A 19,656-nucleotide genomic window follows, 5' to 3' on the forward strand; every position below is an offset into this window, starting at 1 on the left:
TTTGCAGAGATTTGACCTTATTTGTCCTCTACATAAAAAAACACAGCCTGCCAAAAATCCTTCAGCCCAGCAACTGCCTAGCTGAACTCTGCTGGAAGTCAGCTTCACACACACACACACACACACACACACACACACACACACACACACTACTCCTCAGTTACACTGCTGCTTTGGAAAGAGGAATATCCTTCTCTAACGTATTTCACTCTGCAAAACATTTGGCTTTAAGGTACAACGTGTGTGAATTTCCCATGTCTCCTGTCTTATCTCAGTCCTGTCTGCCCGATAACGTCTCATAAATAATGCATGGTTTGATTTGGAGGAGAACGTCTTTGAAGATGAGAGTTTGAAATCTTGACATCGAGTCAAGAACAAGTGTGAAGGTGAACATATGTTTGCATGCAATTAGAATGGAAATGTACTTTTACGCGGGCATGTGTGTGTGTGTGTGTGTGTGTGTGTGTGTGTGTGTGCATTCAGGTCAACCTTCAGGTGGTTTTAATATCATTCAGTTATTCCTGAGTTAAAGGGGATTTATTTTCCTACAGATACACACCATCTGATCAGTTTTGTGTAAAAAAATAATATTCAGAAAGCACAATGAACAAGCACCAGCCAGCTCCATTATTCACTCATTCTTTAATTGTGTTTATTTAACCATGAAGTATGGTTTAAATGGAGAGGGCCTGATATTGTATGGTATGGCTTGTGATGCTTTCTCGTAATATATTCATAAAATATTTTTTCTATATACATAATTTTTCTATATGGACAGGACTAAACTGGGAGCAGTTTTATGTTTTAGCTGCACTGATAGTTTATGCTCTAACAATGAATGAACTGTAGGTGTAAAATACATGACTGTAGTAATAAAACTGTAAATTATGAAAATGTTTTGTAAGCGTTTTGACTCTTTCCACCTTCATATAATTTGTTCCATCCTCCAGTAAATCAGCATCCCATAAAATGTGACTGACAGGCAGTTCTCATTACTTAGGTACCGTTGCTATAGTAACCGCTCACCCTTTCGACCTTGAGATGAGGTGCTACTTCAGGCGTCCTACAACGAGCCATTTGCAAAGATAAATGATGAAACCAAGAGAGCAGCCTGCCTCCTGCTCAGTACAGTATGAACAAAATGTAGGGGGACGTTCAAGATCCACACTGACATAATAAAATGATACATTTCATTACAAGCAATATGCATCAATGTACATCATCATGATGAGGTTTAATGTTGGTTATCTAACTTAAGTTTAGCTGTGATTGTATCATTCTTTCCCATGTTTCCTCCTCTCTAAACTCTTTATTTCTGTCCAGAAACAATGTCAATTCTAATACACACAGCAGGAATGTGCTGCTAATAAGCTGCAAAAAGCCAAAATAAGTGCATTAACATTCCCATTAGCATTCCCCCAACATTAAGCGATGTGATTTTGATCGCCTAAATGGCACAACAGACAGAGTCTGGACCCAAGACTCTTCTGATTGTTGCATCAAATCAGCGTCACAGAGTTATTGTCCACTACACACCGACGTATTTCAGTGTGAGTCTAAACAAATGCTGTTGTGTCTCTCTTTTGTAATTGTTTCTGGGTTTTTGTTGTTTGTGAAATGTTTAATTATATAAAATTTCACATTTTGTGAATTGGGTTTATATGATAATGTTTTGTTTTGTAAAAAAGATTTTTGTGAAATGTTTAGGTACATGAAATTTTATTGATTTTTCTGCGTGAAATGTAGCATTTTTTTTAAATGATGTGTTTTTTGATAAGTTGTGAGTGTGGTTTGTTTTTTTATTTAAATGTTGCATTTCATGAAGTGTTGTGTTTTTCTCAAATGTGTTTTTCTGAAATTATGTATTTTGTGAAAAGAGCTAATGTGTAAATTGTGTTTTCTGAAATGTAGTTTGCAAAATATTATTTCCTAAAATATTGTTTATAAAAAATGACATGTTTTGTGAAATGCTTTCTAAAATTTTCTAAATTGTGAAATGTTGCTGTGTTTTGACTGTCAGGGCCACCATAGAATTTGCATGGATTCATGTCCACTAAATACACATACACACTCACTTTCCCCTTCAGATACGCACATTTCAAAGCACCTTTCGACACAAATAAAACACTCTGCAATGTGTGGAGCACCTGTGGATTAATACTGAATTCTTCATACAGCTTCATACATTTCACAGGCAGAGTAATTAGTGAGGGATGTGCAGCTGTGAGATTCACACATGTGCAAAGAGCTAATGAGCTGATCAGTCAGAGGGAGGACTCACTTCCTTTGTCTGCTTCAGTCTTTGAGCTTCAGAAAGCTGCAGAGAACTTTCTGTGTTTGCAGCTATGAGGTCCAGGCAGCTTATTGTGCTCAGCTTTGTTCTCGCCTGCGTCAAGCTTAGTGACGCTCGCTTTCTCAGTCTGACAGAGCCGACCCTCTGGGCAGTCGATGTGGAAGTCGAGTCGGCAGCAGAACCTGAGAGAGAGTACTCCAGGAAGTCTGCTCAACAAGCTGGCAGGCTCCAGGAGGACCAGATCCACCAAGCGGTCGAACCGCTCTCCTGGAAGTTTCCAGAAGATCCGGTGGATTCAGTGAAAAAGCCCCCTTTTGAGTTTAAACTGCGGCAGCCGGCGACAGACAGCCGTGTTGCTGTGAGGTGTGGAGAGAGCAGGATCCAGGTGGAGGTGAGCCAGGACCTGCTGGGCCTGGGCAGGTTGGTAAAACCTGAGGAAATCACACTCGGTGGCCGTCCAGCCACTGAGGTTGACAACTTGTCCCATGTGCTGGTCTTTGAATGTGAGCTGCACGGCTGTGGCAGCACACTAGCGGTAAGAGATTTTTTTATTCATGATACATTGATATTATCAGTCACGTGATGTCAATCGGATGTTCTCTTTTCCTTAGATGACAGAGAACGCCTTCATTTATGCCTTCATGCTGATCTACAACCCCAAAGTGTCTGGCAGAATCATCAGGAGCCAGAGTGCTGTCATCGGAGTGGAGTGCCACTACCCGAGGTGAAGTGAAAGGATCAGCCCGCAAAGACTGACTGGAGTTTGATGTGAAGAAACCAGATTTATGTTTAATGAAAAAGAAATCGCAATAAAAGTCTTAATGTTTCAACATGCTTGTTTTACTCTGCAAAACCCCAAAAGAAACACAAGACTGGACTGTCCCAGAAAATGCTTTGACACCTGAATCAGGCACTCGATGACTGTCATACGTAAGACGGCTTGGCTCTGTTGCTATTTACCTCCACATGCACAAGTACAGTGAACATCCAGCTTTACTTTTTGTTTTCTCCCGCTTAGACTATTGTAATTCTCTTTACACATGCCTTAGTCAAACTGCTCTGAATCATGTTCAACTGGTTCAAAACACTACTGACGAGGACGAGCCATCGTACCCACATAACACCTATTCTTGCATCCCTCCGTTGGCTTCAAGTAAAATTCAGAATATACAACAAAATCTTGTTAACGTTCAAAGCCCTGCACAACCTCGCCCCCAGTTTCATTTCTGATCTTCTTGTTCCTTAAGCTACCTCTCCACCACTCCGATCTGCAAATCTTCGTCTCTTAACTGGCCCCCGCTCCTACTTTAAAACAAAAGGTCATCGTTAATTCGTTGTTTTAGCCCCTACCCTCTGGAATAATCTTCCCTGCCCCATTAGGTTTGCTGAGTCCTCAGTCTGTAAACGTCTACTAAAAACTCACCTTTAGCCTTCTTATAGTGACTCCATGTGTGATATTTTGTTTGTTTTGGTCTTGTCTGTCCCTCATTATACTGTGTTTCACATTGTAATTCCCTGAAACTCAATTCGTTCATGCACTGATATATTGTTGAATGTGTATTTATGTGTTTTGTGAAGCACTTTGTAACTGTATGTTTAAAAAAGTGCTTATCAAATAAAGCTTTACTTACTTACTTGATTTTAAAGCATTCTTCAGCCTGTAAAGGTTGATCTGTACCGAAACCGAAGACGAATACAGCTACACTATGCAGGTTTCCATTAACCCTCAAACTGCGAAAAATTGAAATTGCAAATATAAAATATGCCCAATACTAATAACACGTCAAAGTCGAAAAAAAACTCAAGATGCCAAAGTTTTTACGCTCGTATGAGGTGGTTTTTCAGGCTATAAAAAAAAGCCATGTTTCGCAAACTGCATTGGAAACACTTTTTTTGGCTTTTCCAGGTCACATGATGCTGTGTCTACGTGCTTGTCAGTAGGAACTGGCTCCCTCATGATGCAGCAGGAGCTACAAGAGCTGTTATTGCACCACATAACTCTGAGAAAGTTGAGCGGATCATCAGGGAGTTTTGAATACACGTTTTTGTGAAATTGTGGACGATCACCTCCCAGAAATCCCTCATATGTGGCCGCTAACCCTAACTTCAAAAATCCAAATTTTGTCACACAGATAAAACTGAAAGCAAACATAGTTTCTCTTTGCTCTTCAGAAAGATTGTTGGTGAAACATTTGCGTAAGAAATGTGGTTTTAAAAACTGGTTTTCTCAGAAGCCGTTCTTGAAACTGACTGCAATGATCTTCCGTTTAACCACTCAGTGTTGAAAATAGTGGAAGTGTGCTAACACGAATGCTAATGTTGACCTCTGACCTCTGAAAACAGCTGCTGGCCAGGTTCTGCATTACTTTTCCAACAAACTGAACCACGAGTAACCGCAGTTATAAAGTCCTGCAAGGCTTGGTTCATACATGGATCACAAATATGATGTTTGTTATAAGTCAAAAGTAAATGTTAAGTTATTTTAACTATGTTTCATTTGACATTTGACACATTATGACCTATGTCAAGTGGCATATTACATTATATTTGCAACAATGTTGCTTATTTTAAGCCAAACCATGATCTGTAGTCTAAATCTAACCAAATACTTCTGTTGCCAAAACCTGAAAATGAAGTAAACATGCACTTTTGAAAACAATCATTATTAATTTAAAAAGGGACTCATGCAGGTAACAATTATTCAAAAATAGGGGAAATGTCCAGAAAAAATACTCATAGTTATAGATATAACTATATAATAGAAAATTGTTAAAATAAATAAATACACTTGTTAGCACTTTTTTGAATTTATTATTTTTTATGTACCTTTTTTTGCTTATTTTCTGGGTAATTTTCTTGTAAGTTTTTTATTGACGTCTTGCTATTTTTGCGCCATATCTTTCTTGTCCCTTTTTTTTTTTTTTTAAAGAAATAATAGCCAATTTGCTCAGGTATCAAAGAGTGAAGCAGTGACCTCTTTTCTTTTCTCTTGTCCAGACATGATGACTATCTACAGTAGATTATCCCACAGACAGACAGTTCTGGCTTCAGATTGGAGTGGAAATCCTTTTTCCCTGCAGAGGACAGCAAACACTAAGATCCTGCAGGAATGAATAATAACAAAGTGCTTTTTGTTACATGCAGGCCGGGCTGTGCTTGTAATTTATCCTGTATTTATCCCCCTCAGTTTTTCCTGGAACATCCCCTGCTCTCTGCATGCTTATGATTTATTGTAGAGGGAGTTCAGGCCTTATCAAACCGTATCATGATTTCTGGAAAATCTCATTCATGCTGTGTCAAGTCTGTGTTGTTGACAAAACTTGTCACGACAACATAATTTGACTCCGTTTGTTTAATGTATGAGTTTTCTCCTGGAAAGTCCACTCTGAGAATCCTCCAGCAGCTGTTTTGTTTCATGCTAGTGTTGCTCCGAGTACCCCTTCAGCCTCAATCATAATATTGGCAAACGCTGCTGTCATCTGACTCTTCTCATCAAGAAGTCATCAGTTTCTTCCAGTGACCTCACAGCTACATCGCTCATCCATTGTGGTCCGCCGTATGCTTTAGTTTTCCATATTCCATTTAGATTTTGATTTCATGATCATATAAACATGCGTATCAGTGTGTGTATAACATCTGTTAAGTGTGTGTTTGCATACTGTCTCTTTCATCTCACCCATGGGTCTCCTCCTCCTCCTCCTCCTCCTCCTCCTCCTCCTCCTCCTCACTGCTGGAGAGGCTTGTTCACAGCAGCACATGCAGCTCAGGACCTTCTCTGATGTTTCAGGCGTCTGCACATTTTACAGAAAGGTTTGACAGATATAAACTATGAACATGGTTATGTTTTGCATCGTATCACCACAGACGCACAAACAGAATGTGGGTGTACTGAGCTGCACATGGGCATCGGGGCCCGAGGTGGGGGCTCCGCCTGCTCCACTAACACCAAACAGCCCGAAATAATTCACACTTTGAGCGGTTATTGTCTCTAGATCAATCCTCAACTTGCTTTGCTTGGGGGCCACTTTTGCTAAATGACAGGGGCCAGTCACAGCAGCCACATACATGTTTATAGGATTTTAGGACATTTCAAGGATTTTTTGAATATTTCTAGAATTTTGGCACGTTCCTGGGATTTTAGGAAGTTTCTAGGATTTTAGGACATTAGAGGCTCAGCTAGGACCTCTGTTGGGGGATGTGGGGGATCCTCCACTGGCACTTTTTTGATCAAAAAAGCTCTAATTTTATGATGTTTTATGCACTCTGGCACTTTATGTATACTAAAAGTACAAAATCTTAATTATTTCTCAATGATAATTAATCAAGTCTTTATAATGTTCAAATAACAGGCCACATTTTCTAGGCTAGAATTTGGGCACCACTACTTTGCTTTGTTATTTTTAGTAGTCCATTCAATAATTTTGCATTTTAGTAGCTAACATTAGTTTAAAGGACATTTAAAAGATATCAAGATATATATCGCAATATAGTCTTATAATATTATTTTAAAGCCATATTGCCCAGCTCTAGGTGGAAGTCAGGTGGACAGATTACGATAGATCAACAGTCAATCAGATGTCTAAAATAAACACATTTATGCTTTTGGAAGACCTGTCCCGCAGGAGGAATCCTAAGTGAACATGTAAGTGGGGACTTTATGGGTTAATGGTTAAGGAAGACAGTTTGCAGTAATCCGTATGGATTATTGTTCTGCTGCTATCTAAAACAAACACCTTGAATCTGATGTCACTGTGGCTTGTGATGTAAATGAGTTCCCCTGATGTAGTTAGGAGTTGCTATATTGGGAAAGTGATGGTGGATGTAATATTAATATATATTATAGATTATATTATATTATTATTTGTACAGAACTGTGCTCTGCTCTGTTCAGAGGGCTGTTTCGGACTGGATTTGGTGCTGAAATCATACAGTAAAGCAGAGTTATATAGGTTCTACTGAGGGACGACTACTTTAGGGGACAAAGTATGGAAATGTTTTGTCTAAAACCTTTTTTCTGATAATTTTGTTCATGCATATGGCATACATTTTGGCAAGACTGTGTATTTTTGTTTAATCTTGGAATTTTCAGCTCAGCCCCTACAATAACTTTTAAAATGTGCCATTGAAACCCATTTAAACTGCAATATTTGATTCCACAGCCGTCAACCCATAAAAGCATGCATTGTATTATTTCTGAGTATCACTCTGAGCTTTTGTCTTTGAATCAGTCATTTATATTTTACAAAAATGTCTGTCGTTCAAACAGTGTCACCAGAACAGCGACGTTGTGACTTGATCCGTGTAGCATTGGGTACCAGTTTAATCATTTGTTGACACTTTCTATGTGTGTAGTTGCGTGTGTTGTAGGATTAGATATATTCTGAATGTTTGTTCCTTTAAAATGTGCCATGTGTGCATTGGACATGCATTTCAGCCTGGGATATTGATTGATTTAGAAGCTCACTATTGTTTACCGTCTGTCAAGGCTGTGCGTCATTAGCAGCTATGTAGACGGATGTTGCCTCTGTTAGTCATCTGTACTCATTAGTGCATCGATCTGCTGAGGATTACGGTTGTTGGGCAAACATCGTAACATCCATGATTTCCTGGGGCAGGAATTTTCCTAGTTCCCATTAGCTGCTCTGATGTCAGACAGTATCATTGTAAATATATCTATCATTTTGTATTTGCTAAGTAGTATTTACAGTACTCAGGGGTAGGAGGAACTCCGTTTACAACCTTTGCTTGGTCTGATAGATTTGTATACCATAATTTATAACTTAAAATCACGTGAGTGTTACGGTTATAATGTTCTTTGTTTTTATCGACCATGGATACAGCAGAACAACAATTCACATCAATGTCCATCAGTAGCTTTTCTGGAACTTTCAGTCTAATCAAATAATCTGCGAGTACTAGGTTTGCTCTTTCCAAGGTCAAGACTGAACTTCGAACCTCTACCAAGTCGGCCTTGGGGTGAGATTTTTTTAAATGATCATTTTAATTTAGATTTTTTTTTTAAAGCTAACGAAATGTCCAGAGAACTTTATATTCACAAATATCACATTTCTATATACGATTTTTTTTTCAATATTATTGTAATTTTTAAGCTTTTTTTCAGCACTTTTTTTGGGTTTGTTTTACTTTCCCAGGTTTATTTGTTTGATGTTTGTTAGTGTTGGAGTTTTTTGTGCTAATTTTAGGTATTTTTCATATGTGTGGGTATTTTTTTATTGCTAATTTCTTGGTCATTTCTTCTTTGGTTACTCATTTCCCTCTTCCTGTGTTTTTGAAAGAAATCAATCCAAGTTGCCCAGGGTTCAAAGGGTTAACTCAAAGTACTGTTGTGGCAAATGCAGCCTCAAAGAGCCGCAAGCATGGCTGAAGAATCTTGGCCTTTTTTTTTTTAATCCTAAGGGCCCTGACGTTGAGACGGATCCCCGTTTAAAAATCTGCAGAGTCTAAGATGTAGATCTCATTTCATCTCGAAGCTCATTCACTGTTATGGTAAAGAATATAAATCTTTAACAACTTAGAGTTTATGAAATAAATAGAAATTGTGGAGAAAAGCACATTTGATAAAGTTGCTCTTGAAAACAACAATCTTTTCAGCGTGACTGATGTTACTTTGGTTGGTAAGAGACAGAAACAACTGCTGTAGGTGATGGCTGATGAATGAGGCAACACTTGCAGCTGCCTCGTTGTCATGGCAACCAGCACAACAAGGTAGATTTACGAGCTCATAATTCTCTTATGATTTCTGTGCCAGAGTCGGTGGTTGCTCCATGTGTGGGTTGGGGCTGTGTGGGAAATGTTTAAAAATAGTACTGCTCTTGTATTTTTGGAGGATTGGCAGCTGAAATCAGGACATATGCAGAACATCTCCGAGATGAATCAGGACACTGTGCATTCTGCCGAAAAAAAAAACCAGGATGTCTGGTCACCCTGTAATGTATTCCACACACACTCAGGTGCAGGACACATGTACTTTCCTCGAGCTGCAAACGTCATCAGCAAGCTGCTGTTCATTCACATGTTTTATATGTGTAATACCAGAGCAGAGATGTAGTACTATTTATATCTCTGTACAATTCTATATCTAAATATATACCAAAAATATCACATCTTGTGGTTCCTCTCCTTACAGCAAGTGTCAATCTAAGGAAGCTACTCTAAAACACTGTTATATATTGTGTCCAAAACTTGAGTTATACTGGCATAATATTTTCCATATAATTACAGAAATTCTTTTTTCAAGAACTGAGCCTGAGCCAACAAAGACATTACATGCACCAAGTGCTTCACATCAAAAGACACAGAAGACAAAAAGACACAGAAAACCTGCATGTAAATAATAATACTAGTTGCCCAAATACCCACTGACATTATCAATAGAAAAATAATACACTTACTATATTAAAGCTGCATTTGAATATTTAGCAATAATTTGTGTATATTTGCTAACAGTTTGTGCAAATTGATCCCTCTCAATAAAATGCTTACAATACAGAAAAAAAAAACAGGTCTTCGTGGCCTAGCTGCCTATCAAAAAACATGAAAGGAAACCTTAAAAAGATGTATGAGTATTAACAAATGTGCTTTTTGAGAAGCAAGGAAACAGTAGGTGGGTTTCCATTAAACCTCAGATTTTGTATATATAATGCATCTAATGGAAACACATCAATTTAAAGAAAACTCCTATCAAAACTGCAATGGAAACACTTTTTTAGCTCTTAAAGGTCACATGATGCTTTGGCTATTTGCTTGTCAGTAAGAATTGGCTCCCTCGGGCATGATGCAAAAGTTGAGCGGATCTTCCAGAAGTTTTGAATCTGCAATTCCTCTGTGAAATCGTTCCCAGAATCCTAGAAAAATGATAAAAATCCTGGAAATGTGCTAAAATCATAGAAACATGTATGGAGCTGTAGTGACTGGCCCCTATCTTTCTGTCATTTTGCTAAAGTGGCCTCCAAGCAAAGCCAGTTGAGTACCTGGTCTGATGCATTAAGCCAGCTGGCCTCAGCGGTAGCTCTGGATGTGAGTTTTGGGATGTGGAGCAGGTTTATAAAGCAGCGTAGTGAAGAACTACTCTGACTGTCACCTGCTTGTCTGAATAGACGTGGCAGTACGAGGTTATTTTGGTATTTAAAGCTGTCATCTGCCGTCACTGCACACTCACAGGCAGTGACTCACACAGCAACATTACACACTTTATTAATTTCTTTTTTTACCGTACTCCAGACGTTTGTGAGTCTGCAGAGGGTTGATTTCTGAGTGCACCAGCCTGCACCCTCACTGCTCTGAATCATGCTGTTGTCATATTTCGCCCAGCTTTCTGTCTGTCTTTGCGCCTCACTTGTTTCCTGTCGGGGAACAGTTATGACAGTTAACAAAGCCTCTGCACCGTTTGTAATCCCTCACTGTGTCTCTGTCCCAATAGGAGTTCAGTCAAAGTTCAGATGAGTGGAGGGCTTCATGTCTCCCCACACCACTCATCACATTCTCCCATTCCTATCTCCTGACACTCTAACGGTCACTGGGGGTAAATGCAGACATCTTAGGGATGCAGATGGGGCTTTTAAGAACATCTGCATTGGTTCAAAAACGCCAGTGTCACTGCAGAAGCTGAGTCAACCAGTCAACCAGCCAACCAGCTTTTGCAGTGTTTTGGGCATAAGAAAAGTTGCCTTTCGCGTCTGCATGATATGCCACTGGACATCGTCAGCTGAGAACGCGGCCGGACAGAATTTTTTGCCTTGTTATTATGTGCCGCCGGATGGATAAAGAGCCGCAGCAGCATGACGCAGACAATCTGCATCATTTTAGAATGTGGCTGTATGTAATCTGTCGTGTCTGCATGGTACGCCATTGGGCAGCGTCCGGTTGGCTCGCTGCCGGTAATGACACAGAAGGAGTGTGAGGGTGCCATGTGCTTTTATTGACTAAATAAATAAATAAATAAGTTAACAGTCCCAGTGATGTTATACTGTATATCATCACTTATGGACTGCCTCTCGACGAATCAGATTGCTTGGTCGGGACTAACTGTTAACTGTTATAATTGCCTATAAGGAATACGTGTTACTGGAGGATACCTCTAAAGGGCACATGAGAGAGCTCACGTCGTATATAACTACCGGATGTGTGGGATGTAAACAACAGATATGGCGACATTCAAGGGCGCTACTAGCACGTTAACGCTGAGATCAAAGCAGAAAAGGCAACAGCAGCAACAATGTCGTTGGAACGTAAGGCTTCTGAATCAAGCCTGTCGGGACAATGGCTAATGCATGTCTCTCATGCTGCCAATGTGAGAAATTGATTATGAAAAGCATCACCAGCACTTGACTGTTTATTTACATACTGCATTTCGCATCCGCGTCACATTAATTTTTGAGGATCTGCATAGCCAACGCACTAAACCGATGTAGGAGACGTGTGGCGGCATGCGTATGTGTAGTTAACAGCAAATATATCCCCGGCGTAAGTTTTTTGGGACACATAACTGAAAGAAGAAAATGCGGCTGTCAGTCCAGCATGTGTGTGTCCACCGCTCAGTGCTGCTGTGAGTCACCAACAGCTTATATGTTTTGCCCAGTCCTGCCACTGAAATAACAGGCTGCAAGACAGTTTTGTTTTGGTTTTTTTGCTGTTGCAATCTTAATGTTGTACTATGTGCATGTTTGCACATCAGTGTTGCTTAATATTTCAACATGCTGTCTCTTGTGCACCAGCTTTGTTTGCATTTCTGCAGGGCAATGGAAATACTCACATTTTGGCATCCTCTATTCATGTCTGACTCAGTCCTCACCAGATGTTTATAGTATTTTGAGTCTTGTTTCAACTTCCCCAAAGTTACTTTTAAAATATGTTTGCAACTTAGGAGGAAGAAGAAAACCAGTTTAGGCAGCTTTTGTCATAATTGATTGGGGAAATAACTGAGCTGTGTTGATGCTCTTCCTTTTGGATCATGGAAGATTGGCGCTCTAGCGGTTGTGATGGAGGTCGAGGGAAAGGTTTCAAACTTTCAACATCATATACAACAAGTTCCCTGCAACTTTTTTTTTCATAATTTAAGTGAAAATTTACATAAAAATTGAAAAATATAAATAGCTCCCTGAGGTTTATGTAGGATGTCTTTAGCCTGCCTGGTTGTACAACTGATTTCCATTGTTTTGTTCATAGATAGTTCTCTTTTAATGCAAATTTTTATGCTTGTTAATTGCATTTTGCCCCCCTTTTTTGTCTCTGTCTGCAATCTTGTCTTCTCACTGCTGACTGTCTTTTTCAAGATTCCAGGACACAAAAAACAACATTATAACACATCTCTGAATCAATTTTCATGACTAGAACGTACAAAGATCACAGGGTGGATGTAAAGATGTAAACAATATTTACACTAAAATCACTTGTGTGTCGGCCTCTGTAGAGGTTTAAAATCTACAATATCTCCAGCTGGTTGGTTGCAGGCCTTTATACAGAAAACAGTGATTAACTATATGAATACAATATTATAAAAAATACTGTAGAAAATATCCTAGCAGCTGTAAAATCACCACTTCCTCAGCTCTATCTTCTATCTCCCTGGCTATCAGTTACTGCAGCGTCAACCCGAGACGTGATTAGTGGTGGCCCTGTCAAACTTAATGAGCATGTCTGGACGACATATTCGACTTTCTGAAGATATCTCCCCCACTCAGAAAGTCGACTTGGAGGCAGAATCTCTGACACGGCACAATCACGAGGTCCTTATTGGAGGAGTCTATCGTCTTGATTGAGCTCAAGTTTCGCCAATGAGGCACCAGCCTGGGCCAGAGCTCCCCGGGGAATTAGCAAAGTGGGAAGGAAATACAATAAAATGTCAGGGCCAATTAAACTATAAATGCATTAGGTTCAGATCACCCATTGCTAGCTTATTTGCAGCGAAAGGATTCTAGGAAAGTTGCTGCCCCCCATTTTGCATAATGTGAAAATGCTGTAAGCGTTTGCTGCTTGGGTCAACACGCTGGACAGAAATTCTCTCGCAGCAGACTCCACCCTGGCCATTATGGCCATTAATTCACCTCTCTGTGGAAGGCCCAAGACATGGAAAAGATGAGCGATGTTTTAATGGAGTGCAGAACTGGCTCCGTTCATCAACATGCTTCATCAATCCCATCAGCCATTAGCCATTAGTGTAACATTTTAAAATTTTAACACATACGTCATCATACAGGCATGCCAGAAATGACAGGCAAGAGAAGTAAACATAAATACGCCTTCTGGCTTCCATGACAGCGGATCAATGGCTGGCTGTGTGTATACTGACTCAGAGACAAGCAATGTTCGTTTGCTGATTGATGACTTTGTTGATGGTTTGCTACAGTCGCAGTTCAGGGATATGAGAGCAAACTTCCTGATATTGTGAAGAGTCTCATAATGGACCTATTATGCCAATGCTTTCTATACAAAACATAGCTGATCAGTGAGCAGGGTAACAGGAAATCCGTACCCACAACAACCAGTTATTCATGTCAGAATCAGCCAGTTTTCGTTCCCAGGACATCAAATACGGCAGCTCAGCAAGTCGGCTTGATTCCAATGCAGAGGCACCCTTTTTTAGTGTCTGTATGAGGTGCACTAAGCATTAAACTAACTCCAATGCTTCAGTTCCCTGCAACACAGTTTAAAGAGCAAGAAGGTCCACCTAGAGCAGGTGTGAAGTTTCACAGAAACACAGAAGTTTCACTCAGGAGGCTGCTGCTCATGTGACATTCGTCACACACCAAAGGTGATACACGTCAGGTGACTTACTCTAACTTTCTCACTCAGTAAAGTAACATAAACTATTTTGACCCAAACTTTTGGGTACAGAGTAATGTTTTTTTTCCTATATCTGAAGTGATTTTGGTGACAAAATCCTCATTCCATGTGAACACAGAAGTGGATTTTTGAAAAGACATGATGCATGTAACATATTTTGAACATCCATCGCCATGCTTTTTGGAAAGTTTTCCTGAGAGGAGACGTCCCATAGCATCAACTCAATGGGAACGCAGTCATCTCGCAATTATGTTTTATCATCATTTCGAAAATATTGCTTAATTTTTGCACAAATCTGTAATGGAAACCCACTTATGACATATATTGTTTGTATCATGGAACAGATTATTCATTGGGATATTTTTGGAGCCACTGTAGAGTTTGAGATTGCTTTGTTCTGACCTGCAAACTACATTTTCAGTATGTTATAATGGGCACAAATGCCTCTTTCTGCATCACAAACAATAAACTGCCATCCTTTTATTAGTCCTGAGTATTGTCAGTAAGCCTATGTTTGCAAACAAAAGTAGACATCTCTACATACACATACAGACATGCGTCAGGCAGCTGGACTCCATGTCATTTAGGACAGAATACATTGTTAAGCATGACATGACACAGAATGAACACTAAATCCAAAGATCCAGCCTATAGATAGCGTGCTGCATGTGGGCTGACATGCTGCTGTAGACTGATATGACTGTGTAATGTCAGATCAGTCAGAACAGACTTGATTTAGAGTGAACAAGAATTTATTTAGAAGATGAGTAATGAACAGCTTTTGGCGATTAGACCCCACTGTGACACACATGTTCAGGGGGTGGGGATGCCATGTTTAGGAATATGGGCACGAACACCTCCGAATTCCCATCCTTGGTTCTTTGGTGGAGATGCAGAGCACAATCTACGCCAGTGGAGTTTGCCACCTCCTGTCCCTGTCCCAGTATTCAAACACCAGGGGAGAATCGATTGACAGAATTATGTCCGACTCTGTCAGGGTAGGTGAAGATATGCCCTCTTAGTTAGCCAGTTGCTATTGGACCTTCTTCCAGTTGACCAGCTCATTCTCATTGCAAACTGGTCAACTATTTCCTCTCTGTAAGTGCTTTTGCCATACGAGCATGACACCAAAAGCCACCCTCCATGTCCAACTGGAACGTGGCTGGACGGTATCAGCTGAGAATATGGCTGGACTTTTCATTTCTATTTCTATTATACGGCAGTGGACGGACGGATGGCACCAGGAGCTTCCAAATGTTACGCACACAGGCGGCATCACTTGAAAACACAGCCGGACAGAACTGGCGTTAAGTAGAAATGCTTATTTCTAAAGTGCTTATAGGGCGGTTGGGAGGGGTAGTGGATTGGTCCCACAAACAACTGACTTTCATGTTGTTTTTTATTCTACACCTTTCCATGTGCCTCTTTTGCCTAAAACTAACCATCCGTAACTTTGTTGCCTCTTCCTAACCATTGGTATGGTCCATGTTGGTTGCCATTCGCTGTTGTGTAAACATAAGGACGTGCATGTGCATTTGTTGACGTTATGGTAATGGCATCCTGGAGCGTAAACAGCTGATGCAGAAGGATACCAAACTTGTAATATGTAGATGTGGAAGTCAACTGACTAAGCTCTGACGTGATGAGTTGGGATGAGAACGTGTCAGTTCTACACACCAGACTGAAATATCTCAACATCTATTGGATGGCTTGTCATGAATTTTTGTACAGACATTCATGGTTCCCAGAGGATGAATCCTAATGACTTTGGTGATCCCCTGACTTTTAATCTGTCATCAGGTCACATTTTCGATTTGTCCAATAACTTATGCTTTATGACCACATGCATACTGACGTTCACCCTCAGCTGTACTTTGTGTTCAGACAGACTGTGGATTTAACAAGGCTTTTTTTCACCGAAGCTGCAGGTGGAAATAATTATTATTATGATTCTGATGCAGAGATGAGAGCCAAGTGATAATTCTCTGTGTTTGTCAGTTTGAGCAAAAAAACTTTCACATTACACTTATCGTCACTTGATCTATAGTTGATATAAAAATCCACATATTTACATTTTTCAAGGTCTTGCTAATGTCATTTCACCCTCCTCTGCCATGAGGCTGACATGTTTGTGCTATTTATGCATGTGGCCTGACAGAAGCAGGAAATACTGGCTCAGCAGTGAGGGCCATTCCTCTGAATATGAACATGTGCATCATTATGATATAATTTGTTGGCATGGGTCATCCAGTTGAGTTTTATTCAGAGAATAGATTAAACTTCTCCATCAATCACATTAATGTCCTGCTTCCTGGAGTTCTCAGCGCTCAGCCAAGGGTAACTCCAGGTCAAACCATTCCTTCCACAACAGCAGATGAGCGGTACTATGATTACATACCACTTTATTCCCTTTTGAAAAAGGAATTTGTCATAGACTTTTGAGTCCAGTTCTAACAATTTTCTGATTGAGTTAAAAGGGGTTGACTGATATTGGTTTTTCAGGGCCAATACTGATTACACTTACTAGTAGTTAATGAGACTGATAACATATTTGGAATTAATATGCATTTACAGTAAAAATGAAAATATTCATGTCGGTATTTATTTTTGCATTTTTTTTATTAATTAATTTAATTGGCGATCTTAAAAAATAAAGTGCCAAATATCTGCCCCAACAATCGGCCAGGCCGATAATACGTCAAAACCGAATGATTAACATTCCCAATATTATTAACTTGCCCTACCAACAGGTTCTTCAAACTGAATGACAAAATATGACGTTTAGCAATACCTTTAGGAAAAAAAATCTATGACCTGAAAGCTCTTGACTGAGGTAAAAATATGTCAACAGAACACATCATAAACTGGAGACCAACTTGCAATGGGATCACACAAGCTGTGATTGCAATCCTCAACTTAAAACAAATGTGACCAGTGGTGTAACTACTTCTGGCGCCTTTGGTGGGACCACATCCATCTTTGAACTCATTATAATTTCTCCTTCACCAGTGTCCAAAATCAACTTTTTGACTCACAAGCCAAGGTTTCTGATTGATGAAAGAGAAGAGGCCACGGCAAAATCTGGAGCAAAAGTTTTTGGATATATTTAACAACTCATCACCACAGCCTCAGCATGTGAATAACTTCCTTCTAGTGATGCATTGTATAGGTCAAAGGCTTTTAGCATACCACAACATTAATAACCACAGTAGATTGATTATACGGATTAAGTTAGCATGCTAAAATGAACTTTTAACCTCTTAAAACAGTTATTTGATTACGTTTAGAGTAGTTGAAAAGGACAAATACGTAGCACCAAACCAGCGAGAGTATTGGATACCTTGTGACTTGAGGAGAAGCGTTACCAAACAATACTCCAAAAAACAGCATTTGACTTCCAGATCAAGTTTGTAATTTATAAAATTTGGACGTGAAATTATTATGTTTGGAAGTCCCAAATCTAGATGTGCCAATAATGCTTATGGAGTTATAAAAAGTCCAACCTTGAAAGTAAAGGAAGCTGGAGCACAATAGCTAAATTTGGAAGGTATATACCTGATTTGGAAGGGAGCCTATTACACTTGAAAGTTATGTTCCAAATTCAATATGTATTATTGATTTTTGTATATGTACATTGATTTTGGAAGTCACACATCAAGGTTTTTGTTGGTTGTTTGTTTGTTTTTGCTTTCCAAATCTAGTATCCTTACTCCCAAAACCTTTACATCAACTTCTGAATTAATCTTTTGTTAATGTTAGTAACAAAATGGAACCCTCTTGTCCACATGTGGAATTTATCTAGAAATAAATAGATCTGGAAATCATACTTTCAGGTCGATCTCCCTCCAAATGTAGTATGGGGACTTCCAAAATGAACCTGAACCTGAAACAACTGTTCACTCTTCAGTGAATATGTACATGTACAGCAATCAGTACATTTCATTAATCTTATCTGTGGTCCAGGTAGGCAGAACAAAGGCCGGAAAGGAAAGACAAACCATACAATCTGGCAAAGACAGAGTGGAAATGTCCTCGTGTTTTTACTGCAAGAATAATGAGAGGAAAGGGCAACAGGTGAGCAGGTGGGAGTGGATGATCAGGTGATGGGAATGGCAGGAAAAAGGGGTTCCTCCAGGGCATGAGGACAAGAGGAGTTAGTACATTGCAGAGAAAACGGAGCAGGGAAAACAGAGCAGGCAACAGAACGAATACTGGCAGCTGGCTCAAGTCGTGACAAGTACAGTTTGCGTTAATACTTTCCAATCCATCCCCACCTCCTCTTTGGAGCACAGACAGTTATTAGTTTTAATTTAACACAAAGACTCATTGCAAAACAAGCATTTCCAACAAGTGCTGATATGTTTGTTTGATGCTGTCCAAACTGTGTTCACATATATCCATTACAAATGATTGTAGATTTTTCTTTCACACTAAATCAACCTTCTGCTGTCTGGCACTCCAGGCTGAGTTTTGAACATGTCATCCTTATTGGCTTGCTTTTGGATAATTTGCAAATGCCTGAATATTATGTTCAGAGATGACGATTATAATGTTCGGTGCAAAGATTTTAGTAAGCCTTTTATGTCTCCAGAGGGAGCTGTCAGTGCTTGAGTGGCATTGTGGGTGATATGGAGGCCAGGTCTAGACAAGAAAGAAGAATGCATGGATTTTGATACTGATAGGGGGGGAAATGGCTTGTGAATTTGACAGTGTTGTAGGAGTGCAATTCTAAATTAGATCTATCTAGTTCGATAAAATGATAGTCTACCCTTTTAAACCTGGAGAAATTAGCTTGATGTCTTTCAAAAACATGGGAAGAAGGCAATGATCAACCTAAAAATTGGTTATTTTCTATTTTCTAACCAATTTCTTGCAAAAATTTGCAAGAAATTGGTTAGAAAAATATATATAAATAATAATAATAATAAATAGAATAAAATAACATTCTAATAATCATAATAATAATAATAATTGAATTTAGCACATAAATAAATAAAAATACTTCAAATTTAGCAAAAAAGACAACAAAAACAAAAATGGGGAGGTAAAACTCAAAAAGACCTGAAAAACTGCTTAATAATTACAGTAAACCTGTGAAATAATTTTTGTATATATAATTGTGATAATTATGAATATATAGTTCTCTGGACATTTTTTGTTTTCTTTTTTTTGTCACCAAGAAGCTCTTTGCCTTTTCCCCCATATTGTTGAAAGAAAAATTAAACAATTTGTTCAGAGTCCAAAGGCTTAAATATGTGTGAAAGGCATCTGAATGCAGCACCAGAGAAGTGATTTTGATCCACGTTTTAAAGGGTTAAAAACACTGCAATTATTGACGACTTTATTGTCCTAAAGAGACAGACGAGCATATCTCAAAAACTAAATAATGTGCATAGTTCAAATAACTTATGGAGTGTTGAAAAATATTTCTTTTATGTTTCTACAGTTAAAATATTTTGTCTTATATTTTAATACCTGACATAAAATTTTAGCACAGCTTGTGCTGAATTAAGGGGTATAAATCATTTGAAGATACTCCGAAAACTAGCATGACAATAAGC

The 19,656-nt window shown here is 39.1% G+C and overlaps 1 protein-coding gene across 1 annotated transcript; it reads left to right on the plus strand.

Annotated features, from left to right (window-relative positions):
- Positions 1-2,257: 2,257 nt before the first annotated feature.
- LOC121943588 (zona pellucida sperm-binding protein 3-like) lies at positions 2,258-3,123 on the plus strand. Its single transcript, XM_042487149.1, has 2 exons — positions 2,258-2,828; positions 2,905-3,123. The coding sequence occupies exons 1-2, from the start codon at positions 2,346-2,348 to the stop codon at positions 3,019-3,021; spliced, it is 600 nt and encodes a 199-aa protein (XP_042343083.1). The 5' UTR covers positions 2,258-2,345; the 3' UTR covers positions 3,022-3,123.
- The last annotated feature ends 16,533 nt before the right edge of the window (positions 3,124-19,656 follow it).

This window comes from Plectropomus leopardus, chromosome 5, assembly GCF_008729295.1.
Source record: "Plectropomus leopardus isolate mb chromosome 5, YSFRI_Pleo_2.0, whole genome shotgun sequence".
In the NCBI taxonomy this organism is placed as follows: Eukaryota; Metazoa; Chordata; class Actinopteri; order Perciformes; family Serranidae; genus Plectropomus; species Plectropomus leopardus.

Coding starts and splice junctions, on each gene's coding strand:
- LOC121943588 (XM_042487149.1), top strand. CDS start 2,346: ATGAGGTCCAGGCAGCTTATTGTGCTCAGCTTTGTTCTCGCCTGCGTC. Junction 2,829..2,904: donor GCTGTGGCAGCACACTAGCG/GTAAGAGATTTT, acceptor TCTTTTCCTTAG/ATGACAGAGAACGCCTTCAT.